The 21,552-nt window shown below is 34.8% G+C and overlaps 1 protein-coding gene across 18 annotated transcripts in view; it reads right to left on the reverse strand.

The window, feature by feature from the left end:
• The window catches only part of SOX5 (SRY-box transcription factor 5), a 1,013,293-nt gene that overhangs the window by 295,341 nt on the left and 696,400 nt on the right, over positions 1 to 21,552 (reverse strand). For 14 of the 18 annotated variants that reach the window (XM_045466143.1, XM_045466144.1, XM_045466148.1 and 11 more), the window contains one exon: positions 10,856 to 11,072. In XM_045466143.1, coding sequence (XP_045322099.1) covers positions 10,856 to 11,072 — 217 coding nt within the window. The remainder of the gene's footprint in view (positions 1 to 10,855; positions 11,073 to 21,552) is intronic. The other 4 variants (XM_045466155.1, XM_045466138.1, XM_045466153.1 and 1 more) reach the window with 1 other exon arrangement.

Consider the following 21,552-nt stretch of genomic DNA (forward strand, 5'->3'; position numbering starts at 1 on the left):
GTGTATGTTAGTTTTGTATCCTGGATCTTATAATACCTAGTTTTCTGACCTAAGACAAAGTTTTCACTTCCAAGTCACAGAAAAAAAAAAACCTGAAAGTACTGATCTCAAAGATTAAATAATGATAGAGGTACACATATGGGGAGAAGAAGTTTGGAGAAGACAGGACGATGAGACAAATAAGGAGGTCAAGGCAGAGTTTGAGTAGGATACAAAGAAAAGAGAATGTTAAAACCAGACCAAAAAGACAAATGAAACCTAGTCCAATTTCAGGGTAGTGTTAGTTAGCAAACGCTACAAAATGTCAATCAGTGGTTTGACTGTCACACACAGTTAAAATAAACAATCACCTTTTACGTGTCATGCCCATTAAGAAACAGACAGGCACAGGTAATTAAACTAAGGACTCTTCATTCACATACTATTATAGAAGACAGGAGGTAAATAAACAATAGTGATAATGAAATAATAAGAACTAACAGAAGTGAGCTAGTGCCAATAGGGTAGCCTAAGCCAAATCCTGACAAAGGTGTTCAGAGAAGGCGTGGAGTCTTAAAAGGTGAACAAAAATTCACTGGGTAGATAAGACAAGGAATGATATTTCAGGCAGAAGAAACCACATATGAAAAAGTACAGTAGTATTAAAAATACAGTACTGAAAGAACCAAAAGCAGTTTGATAAGATAGCACAAGAACTTGTACCTCAGAAAATAGTGAAAAGTAACGTTAAGGGAAAAAAGGGGTTCAGTCAGATTATATATGGTCTTATGTTCAATGCCAAGTAGTTTGGTGGAGGACAGTAATTTTGTTCCGATTCTAGTTTCTCTGTATAATAAGAACATAAGCAAGTTACTAAGCCTCTGTTTTTCATTTCTAAGATACGAAAGAATGTTAACCTGAGAGTTTTTGAGGATTAAATGAGATAGCTCACATAATATCTGGCAGAAGAATCAGATCTTTGTTAAAGTGTTTCATCTCCCATCCCCAAGACACCAATGGCCCCATTGAGTTGAGGAGGTATAAACATCCTTTCAACAAATATTTTCAATATTTACTACATGCACTACCCTCACATTTAAGGAGTTTAACATAGGGGAAGAAACTGACAAATATACGGACAATTATATTACAGTGGAGTTAGGGTAACAATGGAGGCAATTAATAGTACTTTAAAAAGATGACAAAGTTAGGGGCACCTGCGTGGCTGTCAGTTGAGTGTCTGACTTCAGCTTGGGTCATGATCTCCTTGTTCTTGGGACTGAGCCCCACATCGGGCTCACTGCTATCAGCAAGGAGCCACGATGGATCCTCTGGCCCCCTCTTTCTGCTCCTCCCCCACTTGTGCTCTTGTCTCTCTCAAAAATAAATAAACACTAAAAGAAATGATGACAAAGTTAAAGCAGTGAGTACAAATAACTCATTCTAGCAACTGAACTTCGAGAGATGAGGAGGAACACACAGAGGTGATGGGAATGAAGAAAAGGTAAGTTTTGCTTCTTGCGTTTCTAGAAGGAAGAGATGCAAATTTGCCTACAAGCTGAAATGGCCATGGCAAAGAGATGTTTAACATAGCATTGATGTTAATATAGAAAAATGAAAAGAAGCAGCCTGCCATAATCTTTGTATGTAAAAGAATTCTATTTCAAGTATGGTATTTAAAGTTCCCCTCAAGGTAAAAGTTATTCTCATCTGAATTGTTAACGACCCAAAGTTTGAATGAAAATCAGCTTGAGAACTTGAGAGCTCAGGACATTTGGGGAAACCTATACTATCTTGGCTTTATTAGGTAAATTAAGATATCTGGTTGCCTTAGATTCAATCAAATTTAATAAACAGTGAAATACTCTTCAACACAATGGTAGTGACATTATTTCTAAAAGACCAAGAAAAAGAGAATAAAGAATGTCAGAATGTATGTTGTAACCGAACAAGACAGGAACCTGAACCTGTAAAATGTGGACTGGATTCTCATTTGGCTTTAACACTGACTTGCTGTGTGATCTCAGGCATATCTCTGCCTCAGTCAATCTCTGTCTCTCTGTCTCTGTCTCTATCTCTCACAAATGAGGATAGAGTCCTAAAATGTGTCTACATTTTATTCAAATTCTGAATTTCTATTATTCCACAACTATTTTGCTCCCAGACATAATGAAAACTAAAACAAATTTTTATTAAGATACTCTCCAAGGCATTTTTGCTTTAGTACTTTAAACTCAAAACAGTTTAAACTGAGCTGATTTTCAATTAAAACTTTCTGGAGATTTGATCACCACCGAGGCATTAGAAACTTACTTTAGCAGAAAATTATTAAGTAATACTTTATTATCTAATATTTCAAAGGAATTTAGGCACACACGGGCTAAAGAGTAACATTAAACTATTACTGGCAAAATTCCTAATCAGACGAAACACCGTAACTAGTGGTTAACAGCATGGATTGTAGTTTAGGTTGATTTCAGTTTGAATAATGCCCCTGACACTTAGTCACACAGTGACATATTTAGTCATGTTTTCTCATCTGAAAATGGAGATAATATGAATATTTACTTCATAAGAGTGGCACTTCCTGAAATTGGGACAACTATACATAGCAGCCTCGGTTATAAGGTTTATATATAAAACCTTATAACCATATAACCATATATAAAAAAAAAAATAAAGATCAAATGAAGGGTTTCATACAAATTCTGAAACACTACAGTTAACACATTATATGGACTTAACACATGTTACATTTTCCCCCACCAATACATCATTATTTAATCAGTTTTGATGCAGATATTATGTCCCATATTATAATATTCAACCTCATTCATTGTTACCCTTAGCCTCTAATAGTTAAAGACTAAATGATAGAGCTTAGTGACTACCAAGTATAATGCAACTATATTACATAGGCCAGATGTTTTGAGCTGTGAATTTTCTATGAAGTTTGGTACTCCATGTCAGTTAAGAGACACTAGACAAGGAAGTCTCTCATGCCAGAGTTTTGTGAATAATGACAGGCAAAAATTCTGATGGAGGAAAAAGATACGAACAAAAATACATTAATACATTTTCTCCTGTTTGTAACTTTTAAAATATCTTAATTGGTTGAAAAACTAACGTAGCTGGAATAAAAGAGCCACTTTTCCTTCAACTCATAAGCAAATCTAATTTTCTTTCTAACCATGTCACCTCAGTGGCCTCCTTTTGTATGACACACCATTCTCTTCTAACTTCTGAATTTTTGTTAGTTTGCTGTTGGCAGGGATAAGGTCGGAAATAATAAAGACTTTCTACTGAAATCTGCTTTCCCCCCTCAATGAGAGGAAGCAAAGGCATGAATATGGCACCCTCATAATGATTTAGCTGGGGCTTAATGAAATTTTCATCACAACCTGCTGTTCATTTTAATGGCCTTTGAAAAACAATGGAAAAAATAGCTTGGGGGAAGAAAGGATTTTTCCGTGGCATATATTTGTGAGCTTAACATTTAGTTCCATTCACCCTATCTCCGGTCCCCTCACCCCCATATTGCTGCTCTCATCACAAAGCTATTACAATGTTTTGTAGTTTTTGAGTATAAGTTTTGCAGTTCTTTTGTCACATTTATTCCCATTTTATTCTTTTGATGCTACGGCACATCACAGAACTATGATCATTTGTACTATATATATATATATATATATATACACACACACACACACACACACACACACACACAGTGTCTTCCTAATGCTTAGATAATATCACCTCTTGGTATCCACTCTTGTGTCCAACCATAACTTATGATTAATAGAGTATTTAAAACCGATGTAACTTTCTATTTACTGTTGGGACTTTTACACATTTCGCTGGATATATTTCCCCATTTTTTTCCCTTTTCAGTTAAATAAACATTTGTTGACATTCTATTCCTTTCCTATGATATGATTTTCTGCCTTTCTATAATATTTTTCTAGGTGATTAAGAACATCACTCTATTGAATACATAAATTGCTGCTTGACATATCTCTCAATCGCTGCAGTTATTAAACAAAGATTCCTGTCAGGGCAAATTTCCTTATCAATAAAAGTGAGAGCATTTACATTTCTGTGTACCAGAAACACGAACTAGGAATCTTCTATATGTAAACAGAAATGCATCGTAGTGGTCTTGTTCATACGTAAAGTATCTTTCTTGAATTCAGGCTTTCACATGTTTGCCATGGTCAATTTATATTACTGCTTCCATAAAGACAATCTCTGCATTTCTCAATGCCTTCATAGTATTATCTTGAGCTGAGCTTTTAATATATCTGTATGAGGAAAACTGCAAAACAATTGTGGAAAATACAATAATGAAAACAGTATAATGTCCACATGTAATAGTGATGTTTCCTCACATCAGCTCCTGCTGCTGTGGATGCTCTATCTCTGCTCTTTTGCTTGTGTAGCTGTTATTAGATAATATACTTTTCTCTTAAGTCCCAATACCTCAAAATGTTACCTGCTAAGCAAATTGGGAGGCACTGTCTAGGGTCTTTTTTCCTTTGGGGAATTATTCACTTGGATCTGGCCTGTCATTTACCTCCAAAATAAGGGTCTATGCAACTACTTAGAAGCCAACATGACATCCTGGAGAAATACCAAGGTCATATGCCAAATTTCCAGGGAGAACATCATCTCAAGTACACTCTCCTCCCACAAAAATACTTTGTAATCCAATATATAGCACTGCCCTGGTAGTTCTTCCTAGACCTTACACCTGGGCCACAAACGTATCTTAAAGAAAAATTAAAAATTGACATGGGAGGGAAACACTTCCCAACTCATTCTATGAATCCAGCATTATCTTGCTAGAAAAATCAGACAAAAACATTACATTAAAAAAAAAAACACACAGTAACAGCAACTCTAGACCAATATGACTCATGAACATAGATGAAAAAATCCTCAATGAAGTATCGACAAATTGAATCCATTAATAGATATTATAAACCACAACTAAGTGGAATTTACTCCAGGTTTGCAAGGTTGGTTCAACATTCAAAAATCACATCACATGAACATGCTAAAGAAGCTAGAGTGTATTATGCTGAGCAAAATAAGTCCATCAGAGAGAGACAAATGCCATATGATCTCATTCATATGTGGAATTTAAGAAACAAAACAAATGAGTAAAGGGGAAAAAAGAGAGAAAAGCAAACCAAGAAACAGACTCTTAACTATAGAGAACAAACTGATGGTTACCAGAGGGGAGACCAGTGTGGGGGTGGGTGGGTGAAATAGGTGATGGGGATTAAGGAGTACACTTGTGATAAGGGATACGGGGGTGGCTCAGTGGATTAAGCAACAGACTTTGGTTCAAGTCATGATCTCACAGGCTCGTGAGTTCCTGCCTGGTGTCAGGCTCTGGGCTGACAGCTCAGAGACTGGAGCCTGCTTCATATTCTGCGTCTCCCTCTCTCTCCCCCAATCTCTCTCTCTCAAAAATTAATAAACATAAAAAAAGGAGCACACTTGTGATAAGCACCCAATGTTGTATAGAAGTGTTGAATCACTATATTGTACAACTGAAAGTAAGATTACGCTGTATGTCAACTAACTGGAATTTTTTTTTCCAATTAACTGGAACTTAAATAAAACCTTAAAAAATAAATCATCTAAAGAGATGAAAAAAATTGACAACTTTTAATAACCATTCATGGTAACAACTCTCAGCAAACTAGAAGAAGAAGGGAATTCCCTCAACTTGATAAAGAATATCTACATAAAACCACAGCTAATATATTTAATGATACCTAGAAGCCTTCTCCTTACAACCAAGAACAAGGCAAGATGTCCCATTTTACCACTCTTATTCAACACTGTACTGGAAGCCAGCTAATGCAGTAAGACAAGAAAATGATATAGAAAGTATACATGCTGGGAAGGAAGAAATACAACTGTCTTCATTCACAGATAACATTATTGTCTATATGGAAACTTTAAAGAATAAACAAAACTCCTGGAGATAATAACTAAGTAAAGCAAGGTCACAGGATACAAGGTTAATATTCAAGATCCAATTGCTTCCCTTTATACCAGCAATGAACAGTTAGAATTTGAAATTAAACATACAATATAGAGGTACCTGGATGGCTCAACTCGTCAAGCATCCAACTTCAACTCAGGCCATGATCTCACTATTTGTGAGTTTGAGCCCCATGTCTGGCTCTGTGCTGACAGCTCAGAGCCTGGAGCCTGCTTCAGATTCCATGTCTCCCTTTCTCTTTGCCCCTCCCCTGCTCACACTCTGTCTCTGTCTCTGTCTCTCTCTCCCTTAAAAATAAATGTTAAACAAATAAATAAAAATACATCATGAAAATACTGTGTATAAGTGTAACAAAATATGTAAAAGATCTATATGCAGAAAACTATGAAACTGAAAATAAAGAAAATCTTAATCAATAGAGAAATATTTTTGTATTCATGGATAGAAAGATTGAACACATTTAAAATACCAATTCTTCCAACTTCCCAGGAAGTAATTCTGTAGATGGCAAGACCAATTCTAAAGTCTACAGGGAAAGGCAAAAGATCCAGAATAACTAACGCAGTACTGAAGTAAAAGAACAAAGTTTGAGGACTGACACTTCTCAACTTTGAAGTCATAGTTATTAAGACAGCAAGGTATTGGCAAAAGAATAGACAAATTGATCAATGGAACAGACTATAGAGGGCAGAAGTAAACCCACACAAATACATTCAACTTAACTTTGGTGACAGAACTAAGGAAATTCTGTGGAGATATGATATTCTCTTCAACAAATGGAGCTAGAACAACTGGACATCTACATGCAAAAACACAAACTAGACAGAGAACTTAAACCTTTTACAAAAAGTAACTCAAAGCAGATCATAGAACTAAATTGTAAAATGCAAAACTACATAACTTGTAGAAAATAACAGAGGAGAAAATTTAAATGACATTAGGTTAGGCAACATACATTTAGCTATAGCATCAAAAGTATGATCCTTGCAAGACAAGAGGTAAGTTCAACTTGATGAAAATTAAAAACTTTTGCTCTACAAAAGAAAATGTTAAAAGAAAAAAAAAAGAAGCTAGCTACAACCAGGAATCAAATATTTGCAAAACAGATACCTGATATAGGACTTGTATCCAAAATACACAAAGAATTCTTTAAACTGAACAATTAAAAAAACACCTCAATTAATAAACTAGCAAAAGATGTAAACGTACACAAAGAAGATATACAGATGGCAAATACACATATGAAAAGATGCTCCACATCATATGTCATCATGAAACTACACATGAAAATGATGAGATGCCACCACAAACCAATCTGAATGGATAAAATCCAAAGAACTGACAATATCAAATGCTGGTGGGGTATGGAGCAACAAGAACTTACATCCGTTGCTGCTGGGAATGCAGAGTCTCACAACCACTTTGAAAGATGGTTTGGCAGTTTTATAAAAGCTAAGCATAATCTTACCATACATTTCAACAATCACATTCCTAGGTGTTTACCTAGTTGAGCTGAAAACTTATATCCACACAAAAACCTTCACATAATACTTATAGAAGCTTTACTCTTAACAACCCAAAACTGGAAACTAAGATGTCCATTGATAGGTGAATAGATAAACAAACTGTGGTACATTCATACAATGGCATTTTATTCAGGGCTAAAAAGAAATGAGCCATGAACAGATATGACGGAAACTTAAATGCACATTGATATGTGAAGGAAGCCAGTTTGAAAGATACATACTGTATGATTCCAATTGTACGGCAGTCTAGAAAAGGCAAAACTACAGAGATAGTAGAAAGATCAGAGATTGCCTAGAATTCTGGGGAGAGAGGGAGGAAGGAATAAATAAAGCACAGGGGATTTTTAAGGTTATCAAACTGTTCTGAATGATACTATAATGGTGGACAAGTGACAAAATACATTTGTCAAAACATGTCAGAAATGTACAATACAAAGATTGAACCTTGATGTAAGAAGATCTTACAAGGTAATTTAAAAATTTGAGAGATAGCAGGAAAAACCACAGAAAGAATTTAATGGTATTAAAAATGCTTAGAAAAACCTCACTGAATGAGGTAGAGGAAAGATTACCTAAGTAATTTTTGAAATGAATGGAATCTGTAAAACTAAAGGCAAAGGAATTGCACATAAGTACCATACTCTATTTATAAGGATGTTTCCCATGGCAGTATCATTTAAAAATTCTGATACTGTTATACATATACACGGGAGTTGAACAATAAGCAAATGGATGGTGGATGGTAGGTTCTGGGTTACTCACAGTTGGGATGGGAATGGAAGCATCAACAAGGAATAAGGCTGGAATGATCCATGTGGAAATGGATTACAGCTGCACACATTAGTAAGAACTCATGTTTAGCTTAATATATAGACAGTTAGACATAGAAATATTTATAGATATGTATGTATAAAGGTTAGCACGCACACATATATTTCTTTGTTCTGTCAGATAAAAGGCCCTAAAGGCAAGGACACCTTGGTAGCAAGGAACGCACTTTGTGTCCAGATCTGGCTTTCTAATACCATTCTCCAATAAAAGAAACCAGGACTTCTTTGAGAAATGGCTGATTCCAGAACCAGGGCATGTAATACCCAAATGAGTCTGCAGCACCTTACAGTTCCAGAAAGTCAAGACGTGCTCAAGAAAAAAAAAAAAAAAAAAAAAAAAAAAAAAAAACAACAAACTACCCACAATCACCGTGATATGTCAACGTGACACAGCGGTCAATAGAAAGAGTTTCCAATGGCCAAAGCTGAAACAAGTTGAGCAACAAAATAAAGTAGAATTGGATTATAAGTCCAAGTATAAAATATCCATGCTGTCCATACTTAGATAAATAAATGACTGAATGAATAAATGATGGAGAAAAGATAAATCTCTCATGCAGAAGAATTCCAAATTAATTATGTAGATACTGTACTCTAAAGAGGGGGAAAACAACTCCCTACTCTTTAAATGTGGGTTGCACACAGCATCTCCCTTCCAAAGACTAGGGTATGGAAAGGGGGCAGGAAGGGTAGCTTTATAGTGGAAACACCCGACAAACATTGTTTATCAGCCAGGTGATCAAGGTCAACATCAAATTCATAAATCAAATATAGAGTAAGTACCTTTGATATTATGTGACAAAAATGGTACTTCACCTTATGATCTTCCTCCCCAAACATATAACCCTAGTTCAATCAAGAGCAAACCACCAGACACTTTGAATAGAGGGATATTCTACATTATACCAACACAGTATTCCTCAAAACTTTCAAGGTTATCAAAAACAAAAACAGTCTGAGAAACTGTCACTGCCAAAGGGAACCCAGGGAGACATGACAACTGAATGTAACATGTTATCCTTGATGACATCCTAGAACAGATAAAGCATACTGGTGAAAACTAATAAAATACGAATAAACTGTGGACTCTAGTTAATGATAATGTATCACAACCTAAAAGATACAAAATAATTTTAAAAGCATAAAATTGATCATGCAAAACGAACAGAATATGTGAAACTAAAGGTTAAAGAGAAATGCATCATAAGGATAAGAGTTGTTATATCAGAAAGCTACTAATGTAAGCAATTTTTATTTTCCTTTTAATTTTTATGTGTTTTTAAACACTTCTTAAATAAGAAGATAGTATTTTTAATATCAAGAAAAATTCCATCACATTAAAAAAATTGTCTAGGTCCTCCTCAAAACCCCATTTTTATCTCCACATGGATGAAAGCCAAAAGTCTTTGGCTGACTAGATTATCTCTAAAACTCTTTCCAACTGTAAGATCATGTGAATTACATAAATTATAACTAAAATCCATGTCCCAGCTATGCATCTGGTAGGAACCCAGAAATATTTAATTACCATATGACTCCCAAATATACTGGTTAACATACATTTTGTGCCATATATACTCATAATTTGCCAGTGTCCTAACAACAGACTAGAAATGAGCCCAACTCAGTGTTACAGAGTATAAATGCAGTATATTTTTGGTGTAAAATATGTCTTTTTATGTCACTATTTTTTGTTTGTTTTAAATTTCCATCTGACTCTTAAGTAGAAGGCATGCTCTTGTGTGCAATGTGGCATCCGTGCTTAGGAAGAATACAGGTTGAAATAGGAGTTAGTGAACATCTAGAACATAAAGGGTGACTATCAGTTATACATAAACTGTGTAATTGGCATTGGTTGTTTTATTTGTTTGTTTTCTTGAATTTTACTTCATGTGCATATCACCCATTGGCTACTACCAGTAACTATTAAAGAGATTTAGAAGATGAAATCTTAAAAGAAAGGCATCATGGAAGCTGAACAAAATGGGAACTTCACCATAGCTAACAGAGAATAATCAATGATTTTAAAATATACAATAGGCCTAAACCATATTAATTTTGGAACAGACTGAACTAAGGTAATATAAGATGCATTCATGAATAAAGATTGTAAAATTTTATAAAGTTGTGAAATGGCCTTGGGGACAAAAACTGGAGATGAACAAACCAGCCTGCAGATATTTGGGGTTGTAGGCGGTGCCTATTCCGGGCTCCGCTCTCACATTCTATTCTTGAATCTTTAAGTTTTACTAAACCACAGTTTACCCATGTGTGAAAGTAAGGAAGACATCATAACAGAAATTAATGATTTAAAACACTGGGACAAACTGAAATATTTCTGGAAAAAATATCTATCCATCTTCATAGCATTAGGTTTCCATTTCGTACAATTTAACTTTGAGTATAAGTAAAAAAAAAAAAAAAAAAAAAACACAGAACTAGAAGTTAAAACCCAACTCTTAAAATCAGGAGATGGCAGCAACTTTGCTTTCTCTGCTAACCTTTACCTTCTGGCTCATTTTTGATGAGCTCTTCCATTTTCCTCTGCTTCAAGGTGTCAACAACGTCAGCTAAGCTGCCTTTGCGCCGTTCGGGAGTTCCCAGGGCCGTGCTCGACAAGGACTCACCACTCTGCCTCCCACCTTCTTCTGCTTTCTGAGGTGAGGTAGATGAGTTGTGTGGGGCAAATGAAGACATAACTTTATTGCCATCAACTTCCTGAAAGAGAAAGCAAAGGAAAAAAATTTTAATTCTGGAAGCTTTATTTTTTTTAATTGGTTAGGTGGCTTATTTAGCTAAAGCATGAAAAAGCAAAACTTCATTCTGCAAGACTAAAAGAAAGAAAGAAATTAAAAAAAAAGAATGCATTAACTTTACAGGCTCATACAGTGCGAGTCAAAGATCAATTCACAGAAGAAATAAAAATATGGAGATTCTCGGGGCGCCTGGGTGGCGCAGTCGGTTAAGCGTCCGACTTCAGCCAGGTCACGATCTCGCGGTCCGTGAGTTCAAGCCCCGCGTCGGGCTCTGGGCTGATGGCTCAGAGCCTGGAGCCTGTTTCCGATTCTGTGTCTCCCTCTCTCTCTGCCCCTCCCCCGTTCATGCTCTGTCTCTCTCTGTCCCAAAAATAAATAAACGTTGAAAAAAAAAAAAATTTTTAAATATGGAGATTCTCTGCCTTAAGACTGAAAACAAATGGGAAACGAAGCTTTACACAAAGCCTGTATTGATTACATGTATTTTCCTGCTTTGAAAGTCTTAGATTTTCCTATGAACATCAAATGCACAAGTCATCTGTCCTAAACATCCTCATGATATTGCAATATTTAAATAAGTAACATCATGCACTTCAAATTTCATTTTAAATATCTGCCTCTTCTTGATGGTGCTCCTAATTAAAGTAGGGTCCTTTTTTAGTTCTCCACCTCCCTCTCATGCTTTTAAGAAAGCATCAGCCACACAGGTTATTTTGACATCAGATAGGAATACTGAAAGTTTATTTCTGCCTATGCCAAAGATGTTTCCAATTCCATTTGTTACTGCAAGCATTGTTTCCGTCAATATTCTTCTCTATTTTGCACTGTAAGCCTCACATGTCCTACAAAAGAAAGGTTCTTGCAATCTTTCCCTGTTCATATTTGTGTATGTGTATGAAAAGAATTTATTCTATAATTCTAAAATTTGAAAACATATTTGATGTTCTTTTTATCCTTATTTTCCCCATAATTTCTTATCCAACTGTAGCCATCTACCTAATATTTGTGGTATCTTTTGTATAAAGGTGCTAAATTGATTATTCATACATGTGCAAGAGGAGTGTTATTGAAATGATAAAGAAAAATTAATTTTCATAAAGGTTTCCCTTTTATAATCTCTTACTTCCATAATCCTTTAACTTCCCACAAAGCAGATTTCTTAAAAAACTTGTATCCTAAGATCTTTGAGGAAGTTAGTCTCTCTCTAAGTACAGTTCTTAATTCTACAGTATTAAAAGTTTCCATTAAAACATATTTGAAAGGCATCTGGTTGGCTCAGTCAGTAAAGTGTCCAGACTCTTGACTGCAGCTCAGGTCATGGATCTCTGGGTCATGGGATTGAGCCCCACATTGTAATCTGTGCTGAGCACTGAGCTGGCTTGAGATTCTCTCTCTCTCTCTCTCTCTCTGCCTCCTCCCCGCTCTCTCTTTCTCTTTCTAAAATAAAAATTTAAAAAAAAATAGAAATATATTTGAATGTACACACATCAAATATTCAGAATAATAGATTATATTCTTGTTTATACATTTCTTCTGTAAGACATGTTAATAGGATCCCTTGATCCCAGAACAGTGACAAATCACACTGATTTGATATCTAATGTTTTTAAGGTTGATTCTAACATATTTGACTAGTTAAAAAACATACTAAAATATTTGTCATTTTAACTTCTAAAAGCAGATTAAAATAGAGATGTCAATACAAATATAATCATAAAATGTTCATATGACTTTTTGTTAAAGGATAATAATACAAGGCATTAGCTACGGTGTAAGCATCAGTGTGTTGAGGGAGACTAGGCAATGTGGAGAAAGTAAAAGTAAGAAATGTGTGCAAATAGAATCTTCAAAATTATAATTCTACACCCAAAATGGTTTCTATTTCTTATAAACATTACAGAATATGCAGAAAACTTTACTATGTCTTAAATGAATATTCCATAGATAATACTTTCATATATGAATCTTAGCTTATAATGTACTTGGATTTAGAAATCAATATGCACAATGTAATAATTATAAGCCCCTTTGGGCTAAGTGAAGGTACACTTCTAGAATTACTTATTTAAAACACACACATAAATATAAGCAAATCCATACACACACACACACACACACACACACACACACCTGACAAAAGCAATCACAAATCCATTCAGTAAACTAAGGAATGTTTTTATGAATGGTCCATAACACACATTAGTTCAGTTTCGTCATCAAATCAGAATATAGCAAAATCTCTGTATTCATTTTCCACAGATCTTTCTTCTCACTTATTTCCAGGGTCAAAGCAGAATAACCCCAATATTAGCCTCACTTTGAACATTTCTATTCTATTCTATTATATGATGACAAACGTAACAAACAAGAATTTGGCAGCTGCACTTCATTGCCCATAATTGAAAACTACAAATATCTTTCTATAGAATCTTTAGTAGAGGGAAAGACAACCAAATTATATACAATCACATCTATTAAGGTATCAGAAAATATTCCAAACTAAAGTAAAACAAAATAACATCCCATTTTGCATGTCTCTAATTTTTTACACCTTGCAAAGCAGGGCATATTTAAAGAGGTTACTATCATTTCACAAGTATTCTAAACTCAGTTACCACAACAGTATTAAAAGTTAATTATCAAGGCTAGCTCATGAACAAATATCTTCTCATCTGGCTATTTCACCTGTCTGATTACATTTCAGCCTCTAGCACTGTTAATCCCTTTAACAGTTTTATGTGGTTACCAGATATTGTAGGGTGGGACTCCACTGTTTATTTGCATGGTGAATAGCTTGATAAAGAGTGCTGGCACTCTTCAGTCAAGAAAGTCCTATAATTGTCCATTTCCTCCCTGGGATTGCATTTACTGTACGTAAAGTAATGACTGCATTTTCCTCTTCACTTTGCTGGCAGGTGAACATCCAGAGTCTACTAACAAAAGTGTTCATGGTCCAGACCAGCAATATATATTTCAGCAAGTTTTTGTGAGTGCTAAAGGCAAGCTTCAATATTTTGCAGTAGAGCTCTCAGAACTGCGAGGCAGGATTTCTAAAGTCTAATGATAAAAGAGGGCTCTAAACTTTTAGAACAAAGTTGATAATCTTTGTTACACTTGAACACGCTTTACCTAATCCTGCCTCCTTTGTCACCGTTGCAACCATGAGACAAAGGAAGGGATATGCTTACTGTATCTATCTTTATTTAAATAACTTTTTAAAAAATGCATTCTTAAACTGAGTGCAGCCACTCTGGAAAATAGCATGGAGACTCTGCAAAAAGTTAGCAACATCTTATGACCCAGCAACTACACTACTAGGTATTTACCCAAAGGATACAAAAATACAGATTCAAAGAGGCACATGCATCCTGATGTCTATAGGAGCATTATCAGCAATAGCCAAATTATGGAAAGAGCCCAAATGTCCATTGGCCAATGAATGGATAAAAATGTGGTATACAGATACAATGGAATATTACTGAGCCATTAAAAAGAATGAATTTTTTTAAATATTAAATATAATTGATTGTCAAGTTGGTTTCCATACAATACCCAGTGCTCATCCCAACAGGCGCCCTCCTCAATGCCCATCACCCACTTTCCCCTCTCCCTTATCCCCCATCAACCTTCAGTTTGCTCTCAGTATTTAAGTCTCTTACGTTTTGCCTCCCTCCCTCTCTGTAACTTTTTTCCCCTTCCCCTCCCCCATGGTCTTCTGTTAAGTTTCTCAAGATCCACATATGAATAAAAACTTATGGTATCTTTCTCTTCCTGACTTATTTCACTTAGCATAATACCCTCCAGTTCTATCCACGTTGCTGCAAATGGCCAGATTTCATTTTTTCTCATTGTTAAGTAGTATTCCATTGTATATATAAACCAGTCACACACTCTGCTCACTGAGTCAGCCAGGTACTCCTTAATATGTATGGGCATCACTAGCATCCTTTCTAGTACAACAAAGTTTTCAATTTAGGAAAAAAAAAACACAGCACAGAAAGTTTCGACTATCTTTAACTAGATTCTCATTAGTGCTATTTCATGATTTTTGGTATTTCATAGAGGTAGCATAAAATGAACTACAGATACCTAGAGAAAGTATGAACAAGCTTTAACATGGTCATGTTTTTCTGGTAATGTGCTCTTTTTGTAAATATCAACAGGGCAAGGCAAAACAAAATTTGAAAAATATCTTCAAAGCCATATTACTTAGGTTAAATGGGTAAAGGTGGGCAAAAGTACAAATGTTCAGTTATAAAAGAAATTAAGTCCTGGGGGTGTCATGTGCAGCATGGTGATTGCAGCTAATAATATTGTTTGTGTATTTGAAAGCTGCTAAGCAAGTAGATCTAGACCATTCTCATCACAAGAAAAAAATGGTTATGTGTGGTGATAGATGTTAACGAGACTTACTGTCATCATTGCACATAATACATAAATATTGAATCATTACATTGTGCACCTAAAATGAATAAAATATTTTGTCAATTATATCTCAATTTAAAAAGCTACATTATTTGGTCATTCCTTAAATTCTTTTAAAAACAGGTGAAAATATATGTTATCACAAATGTCTATTTTGAAACTAAATTGCACTAATTGCACCTGCTCTGTCAAGTTGGGAGATGCCACATTCACTCTAGTACTAGAAAACAGCATCTGATTATTGTGTAAATACACAATTAATTTTAAAGCTTTATTGGTTATGGTAGTTTTTCATAAAAGTTCTTAATGATGCCCTGAATTGATTATCCTTTCGGGTTATACATCTCTTGATGATAGCTGGAGATGCTCTCCCAAACACACATGCACATGCATATAGGCAGACACACACTCATGCAATTGCACACACAATTACACGTACAGTGTTAGAGAGTTAATTTTCTACTTCCATAGTTCCAAATGTGAATTGTCTCCATAAAATCCCCTAGAAACTCTTGTAAATCACAGATTTCAGGACAAGAAGCTTTGACCTAAATGTGTATCTTCCCAGAATCACACTCTAAACTCATCAATACATATAATTAGATGATTTCAACGTGACCAGTTAATACTTGCAAAAAAGAGCCTCAAACTATAGATTTCATTGATATTTTATTCAGATAAACTTAGCTAAAGATATATATGCTAATAAATGAAACTTTTACTGTTCCTAAGATAAGCATCTAGAAGGAGATTAGTATTTTAATTATACTTTAAAGAATAATAAACACCTCGAAGAAAAGAATGTATTACTAATGGCAATCTTGGGCTTCTTAACTCAGCGATCACCTTGGGATAACATGCACGTGAATTCAAAATGGAAGGCAGAACAAATTGCTAACTTTTATAAATGAATATTTCCAGTTTTAAAAAGCATACTAGTTCAGTTTCAACTATGAATTTTCCTGAAGACAGAATGTAAACATATGAAGGATACACTGAGGCAAAAACCAACACTTAAAAAAGCTCAACAGAGAACACTAAGAGTCTTTCTTTGGTGAACATGATCAAATTCAGTATTCTGGGAACAGGATATGGTCAGTTCCTGAGACCTATAAAACAAAAGTAAGCACTTATAGTAAGATCTCTGAAGGGTGTCTGTTATACTTGTGATTACTACTGGTGTTAAAGCTATCCAATTTAAAATCTTTTCTAAACTTTTGCTTTACAAAAAAAAAAAAAAAAAAAAAAAAGCTGCCTGATGTGTATTTAAGTCCAGTGGTTCACAGAATAAAAACTGACAGAAACACTTTTGTTTGGGCCTATTTTCATGGTTACCTAGACACAGACCTCATCAGGACTTGTCACCTTTCTATACTAGAAAAAGCCACCAATAATACTTTTGTAAAATTACTGAATTTGAAAAACAAACTTTACCAAGTTTTATAAGATCAACAATTCTTAAAGTTTAAATCAGTTTAAGATAGACCAATCGAGATTCCAGATATTAGATGAATAGTTCATAAATCTATCTAGTGACCAGCAAGTGATACATATGCTTCTTTTTTTTAAGTTCCCTAGGGGTTTCTGACCATACGATGCCAGTCTTGGAAGAATCCAAAGTCAGTTTTTAAGGGCTACTTATATTTATTATTTCAACATCTTATGAGATATTGAAATTCCCTGAAAATTAGTACTCTCAGTCCTTAAAAATCATTAAATCTTCACAATTTTAAAAATAGGAAGAATTTCTAAAATACTAAAATATGTACTACATCTTTTTGCTCTATAATCCATGGAGAAAGTTCTACATTCCATATACTGATTAGTTCTAATTTTTAAAGAATATTGCAGAAACCTTAGAAGTTCATCTGTCTCTGTAATACAGACACGACCCACTCTTGGGGCTGATCTAATATTTTAAATAGTGACAGACCTCATCAAGTTTAAGTGAAAGATTATTATTTTATAAAAATGGCTCCATTATATTTCAAATATAGGATCTAGTCCATATTTCAAAATTTTTTATGTGTTTTGGACAGTGCAAACAGAAGAAGTGAAAGCTGTTTGATGTTTCTTCAAAGTCTAAAAATATGGAATCTTTTAAAGATTCCTTCCCTGTGCAATAGGATGGAAATTCAACAAAAGTCTAACTTGGTTTTTCTTTTTTTGCCAAGCACGGAGATGAAATGTTAGCTTAGGCTCATATTTAATTATTGATCAGAAAACTAAATAAACATTTAAAAGCACATTTTATCTTAAAATGCATTCACATGGGACTAAATAATACAAGACAGGTAATTTATATAGATACGGTTCTCAGATGGTGGTCTGTTCAACCAATATGACTGGCATCACCTGAGGGTACTTTATACATTTTTCTCGGGACTTACCCCAGACTTCCTGAATCAGAAACTCAGAGGGTGAAGCCCAACTATGTGATTTAACAAGGTTTCCAGGGGAGACCCATATACTCAGTAAGCCTGACAACTACTGGTATAGGAAAAAAACTAAGAGTTAGAGAGGCAAAGGGGGAGATGACTAAAACCTGCAGTGGTCACAATGCATCACAAAAATGATGGAATTTAATGGGTTTCAGAAGAGAGCTGAATGGTAACGTATCGCAGGGGGGGAAGTGATGGGGTGGAGGGTAAGAATGGCCAATATATGTTGGAGGGAAATGCTGTTGACTTAGTTTTTTAACAGTCATTTTGGCACATGTTGAAACAAACTTCTGTTTGCTGATTTCCTGGAAAATCTGAGATTTATGTCAAAATTGCATTGTGGAAATGGATGGTTTTAAGAAATGTACTAAAAATGTGGTTTGAATTTATTAATAGTTTAATCTGATTTATAATATAAAAATAACATAATAATAGTAGGTTTCCTTTGTTGTTTTTTAAACCAATATCATATATGCCATCTAATTTAATTCCAGTGAGTGAAACAGAAATTTAAGGGCAAATTTTCTGACTCAGTAAGAGACTGTACAGATAGGAAAAACAGTTTTGGAAAGTATCTTCATCTGAGAGTAGATGTTACCCGGGCAGAAGTTTCTAATGGTTGCTTTTTAAAAACTCCTTCAGAATCACACTTACTAAGAATCTCAGAAATGCTGCATTCAAGAATAAACTGTATGTTTTCATGTGCTCTCAAAACCACTTAATAAGCAAAAGTGGCATTTAGAGTATTCTAATACATTAACTAATAGAACCTGTAAAAACAAAGAACATTTTGTGCTGTGACAGTCTCATTATCTTCCTGAGGATTATTTCTGTGCTGTGTCTTACTTGTGTTTAAACAATCTAGCAAATACATTTTAAGACATTTGATGATCTCTTCCCTGAGGGCTCAAAGGTCAACCATAAGATGTTTCTAAATAAAAATTAGGCTCCATGTCAAAACACTTTCTTTAACACTAGAATTGTAAATTATATAATACTATATTAAGAAATAAAGAAAAAAAACATTTATTGTAACCACCCACTAATTGCATATAATAATTCATCTATCATTTTCCTAAGAAGCCTCCAGAGCATCCTTACAATAGTTGTTAATAAACTTGACTAAATGCCTATTCACTCTGAGTCTGGAGGAAGAAATGAAATGTGAGGAATTCTTCAAATAGTGATCCATTTAGGAAATGGCGAGCAATGGACACAGTTTCTTACACAGAGCAGACCCCCAGTAAAATTAATAAGCTAAGTGTTTGCTAACATCATTTATAATTGGGAACTGACTACATATTCAGTGATATGTGAAATAAACTGTGATCCTCCATGCATTATAACATGATGTCAGCAAAGCAGTAGAAAGCACTGGTTAAGCAAACCGGAGTCAGGAGTCAAGATGTTTGAGTTCAAATCCAGGCTCTGTCATTTATTAACTATACAACCTTTGGCAAGTTACCTTAAGTCTCCAAACCTCAGTTTCCAAATCTATGAAAGGGGATAATTAATGATAAGTAATTCATATGTACTAGTATGCAGTATCATTGATCTCTAGAATTTAACAGTAATGAGAATGCTTACTAAAAAATAAATATCATTTCATTCACTCAATTTTCTCTTTCATCCATGTAACATAAATGTTTTGAATGCTAACTTGTAAGGCAATTAATGATCGCATCTAAGCACAGAGAATCAAGCCAAGAGCTTTGGTTCAAATCCTAGTTCCACCATTAACCAGCTGTGTCACCCTCGATAAGTTATTTAATCTTGCTGTGCCTCAGTTTCCTCATCTGTAAAATGGGGATTATACTAGTATCTACCTCAATGAGTTGTGAGTGGACTATGAGTTACAAAATAATGAGTTATAGGAGTTAGGAGACTACATGAGTTAATACAGGTATTACAAATCATAAAACTCATAAAAATGGTAACTGGGAAATGACAAGAGCTATATAAGTATTTGTTAAAATAAGCTCTAAGCATTATATTAGGATATAACCATGAACAAAACACATAATATATAAAAATAAATATAGAAAAAGCCAGTCTCTTTACTAGGAAAGTGGAGAAGATATTAACAAGAGACAAACCCCTTTCCCCACCTACCCCACCAAAAAAAAAAAAAAAAAAAGTATTTTTGCACATTTATGTAGCTTCATAGTTCTTTCTGCTAAAATAAAACTGCATTCATGGAACCAATTTTTTAAATATTAATTTAGGGGCACCCGGGTGGCTCAGTCGGTTGAATTCCCAACCCTTTGATTTCTGCTCAGGTCATGATCTCACAGTTAATGAGATCAAGCCTGTCTATAGCTCTGGGCTAACAGCGTGGAGCCTGCTTGAGATTCTCTCTCGGTTGCTCTCTGCCCGTCCCCTGCTTGCACGTGCACACATGAGCATGCTCTCTCTTTCTCTCTCTTTCTCTCTCAAAATAAATAAATAAAAATTTTTAAAAAGATTAATTTAAACTTTTTTAAGGTGGACCATTTTTTAAAGATAAGCTAATACAAACTTTATCTTAAGGAAAAAAAAAGAGTCCACAAAATGTCATGTGACACATGTGACATTAGTGTGCTTTTTATCTCTTGTTGCCATTATCATGCCACTCAATCTTCACATTTCAGTGTCCTGGTTCTCCACAAAGTGATAACTCAGAGAAATGATCAAGGAAAGAATGTTCAATCACTCCTCATTATGAAACAAAACTTTTTAAAGTCAAAGTCTGAAAAGAATTACAGTAATGATTTTTCATAAATACATGACACCAATTATGCCATATTTCTACTTTTCGTTCATATTTCTCTTTCTTCTTGTAAAATAGACATATCAAGATTTTTTTTTCTTCACAAGAACATTGGCACTGCTAGATTCTCTTGCAAACAAATCTTTTAGTTCCCTTACGCTATAAATACAAAATGGCAACAAAGGTAATATGAGGAAGGAAAGATTACAAGCTAACTCTCCACTTTTCTTATTATCCTCTCTCCTCTAGTACCATCTTGAACAGAGTCCCTTTACCAGTATGTCTCCTCACGAGATCACACTGATTTCATAGCCAAAAATCAGTTCATTCTGTTATGTCATTAGACTAATCCCATCTTCCTATTAAAAACAAAAACAGGGGTGCCTGGGTGGCGCAGTCAGTTAAGCGTCCCACTTCAGCCAGGTCACGATCTCGCGGTCCGTGAGTTCGAGCCCCGCATCAGGCTCTGGGCTGATGGCTCAGAGCCTGGAGCCTGTTTCCGATTCTGTGTCTCCCTCTCTCTCTGCCCCTCCCCCGTTCATGCTCTGTCTCTCTCTGTCCCAAAAATAAATAAACGTTGAAAAAAAAAAATTAAAAAAAAAAAAAAAAAACAAAAACAAAAAAACAAAAAGAAAAGCTAAAGGCCTATTTTTCTATACTAATTAAGACTCTCAGTAGAGCACTATGTTCACAGCAAAAGTAACACTTTTTCTTCGAAAGGGACCTTTAACAGGATCTGACCTTATGCAATGATTTGACGTAAAAGAAGCACAGCTTCAGTTCTCATTCCAAAATAAAGATAAGGCATTAAGCAGTCTACATACTCT

This window comes from Leopardus geoffroyi, chromosome B4 (genome assembly GCF_018350155.1).
Source record: "Leopardus geoffroyi isolate Oge1 chromosome B4, O.geoffroyi_Oge1_pat1.0, whole genome shotgun sequence".
NCBI classification, from domain to species: domain Eukaryota; kingdom Metazoa; phylum Chordata; class Mammalia; order Carnivora; family Felidae; genus Leopardus; species Leopardus geoffroyi.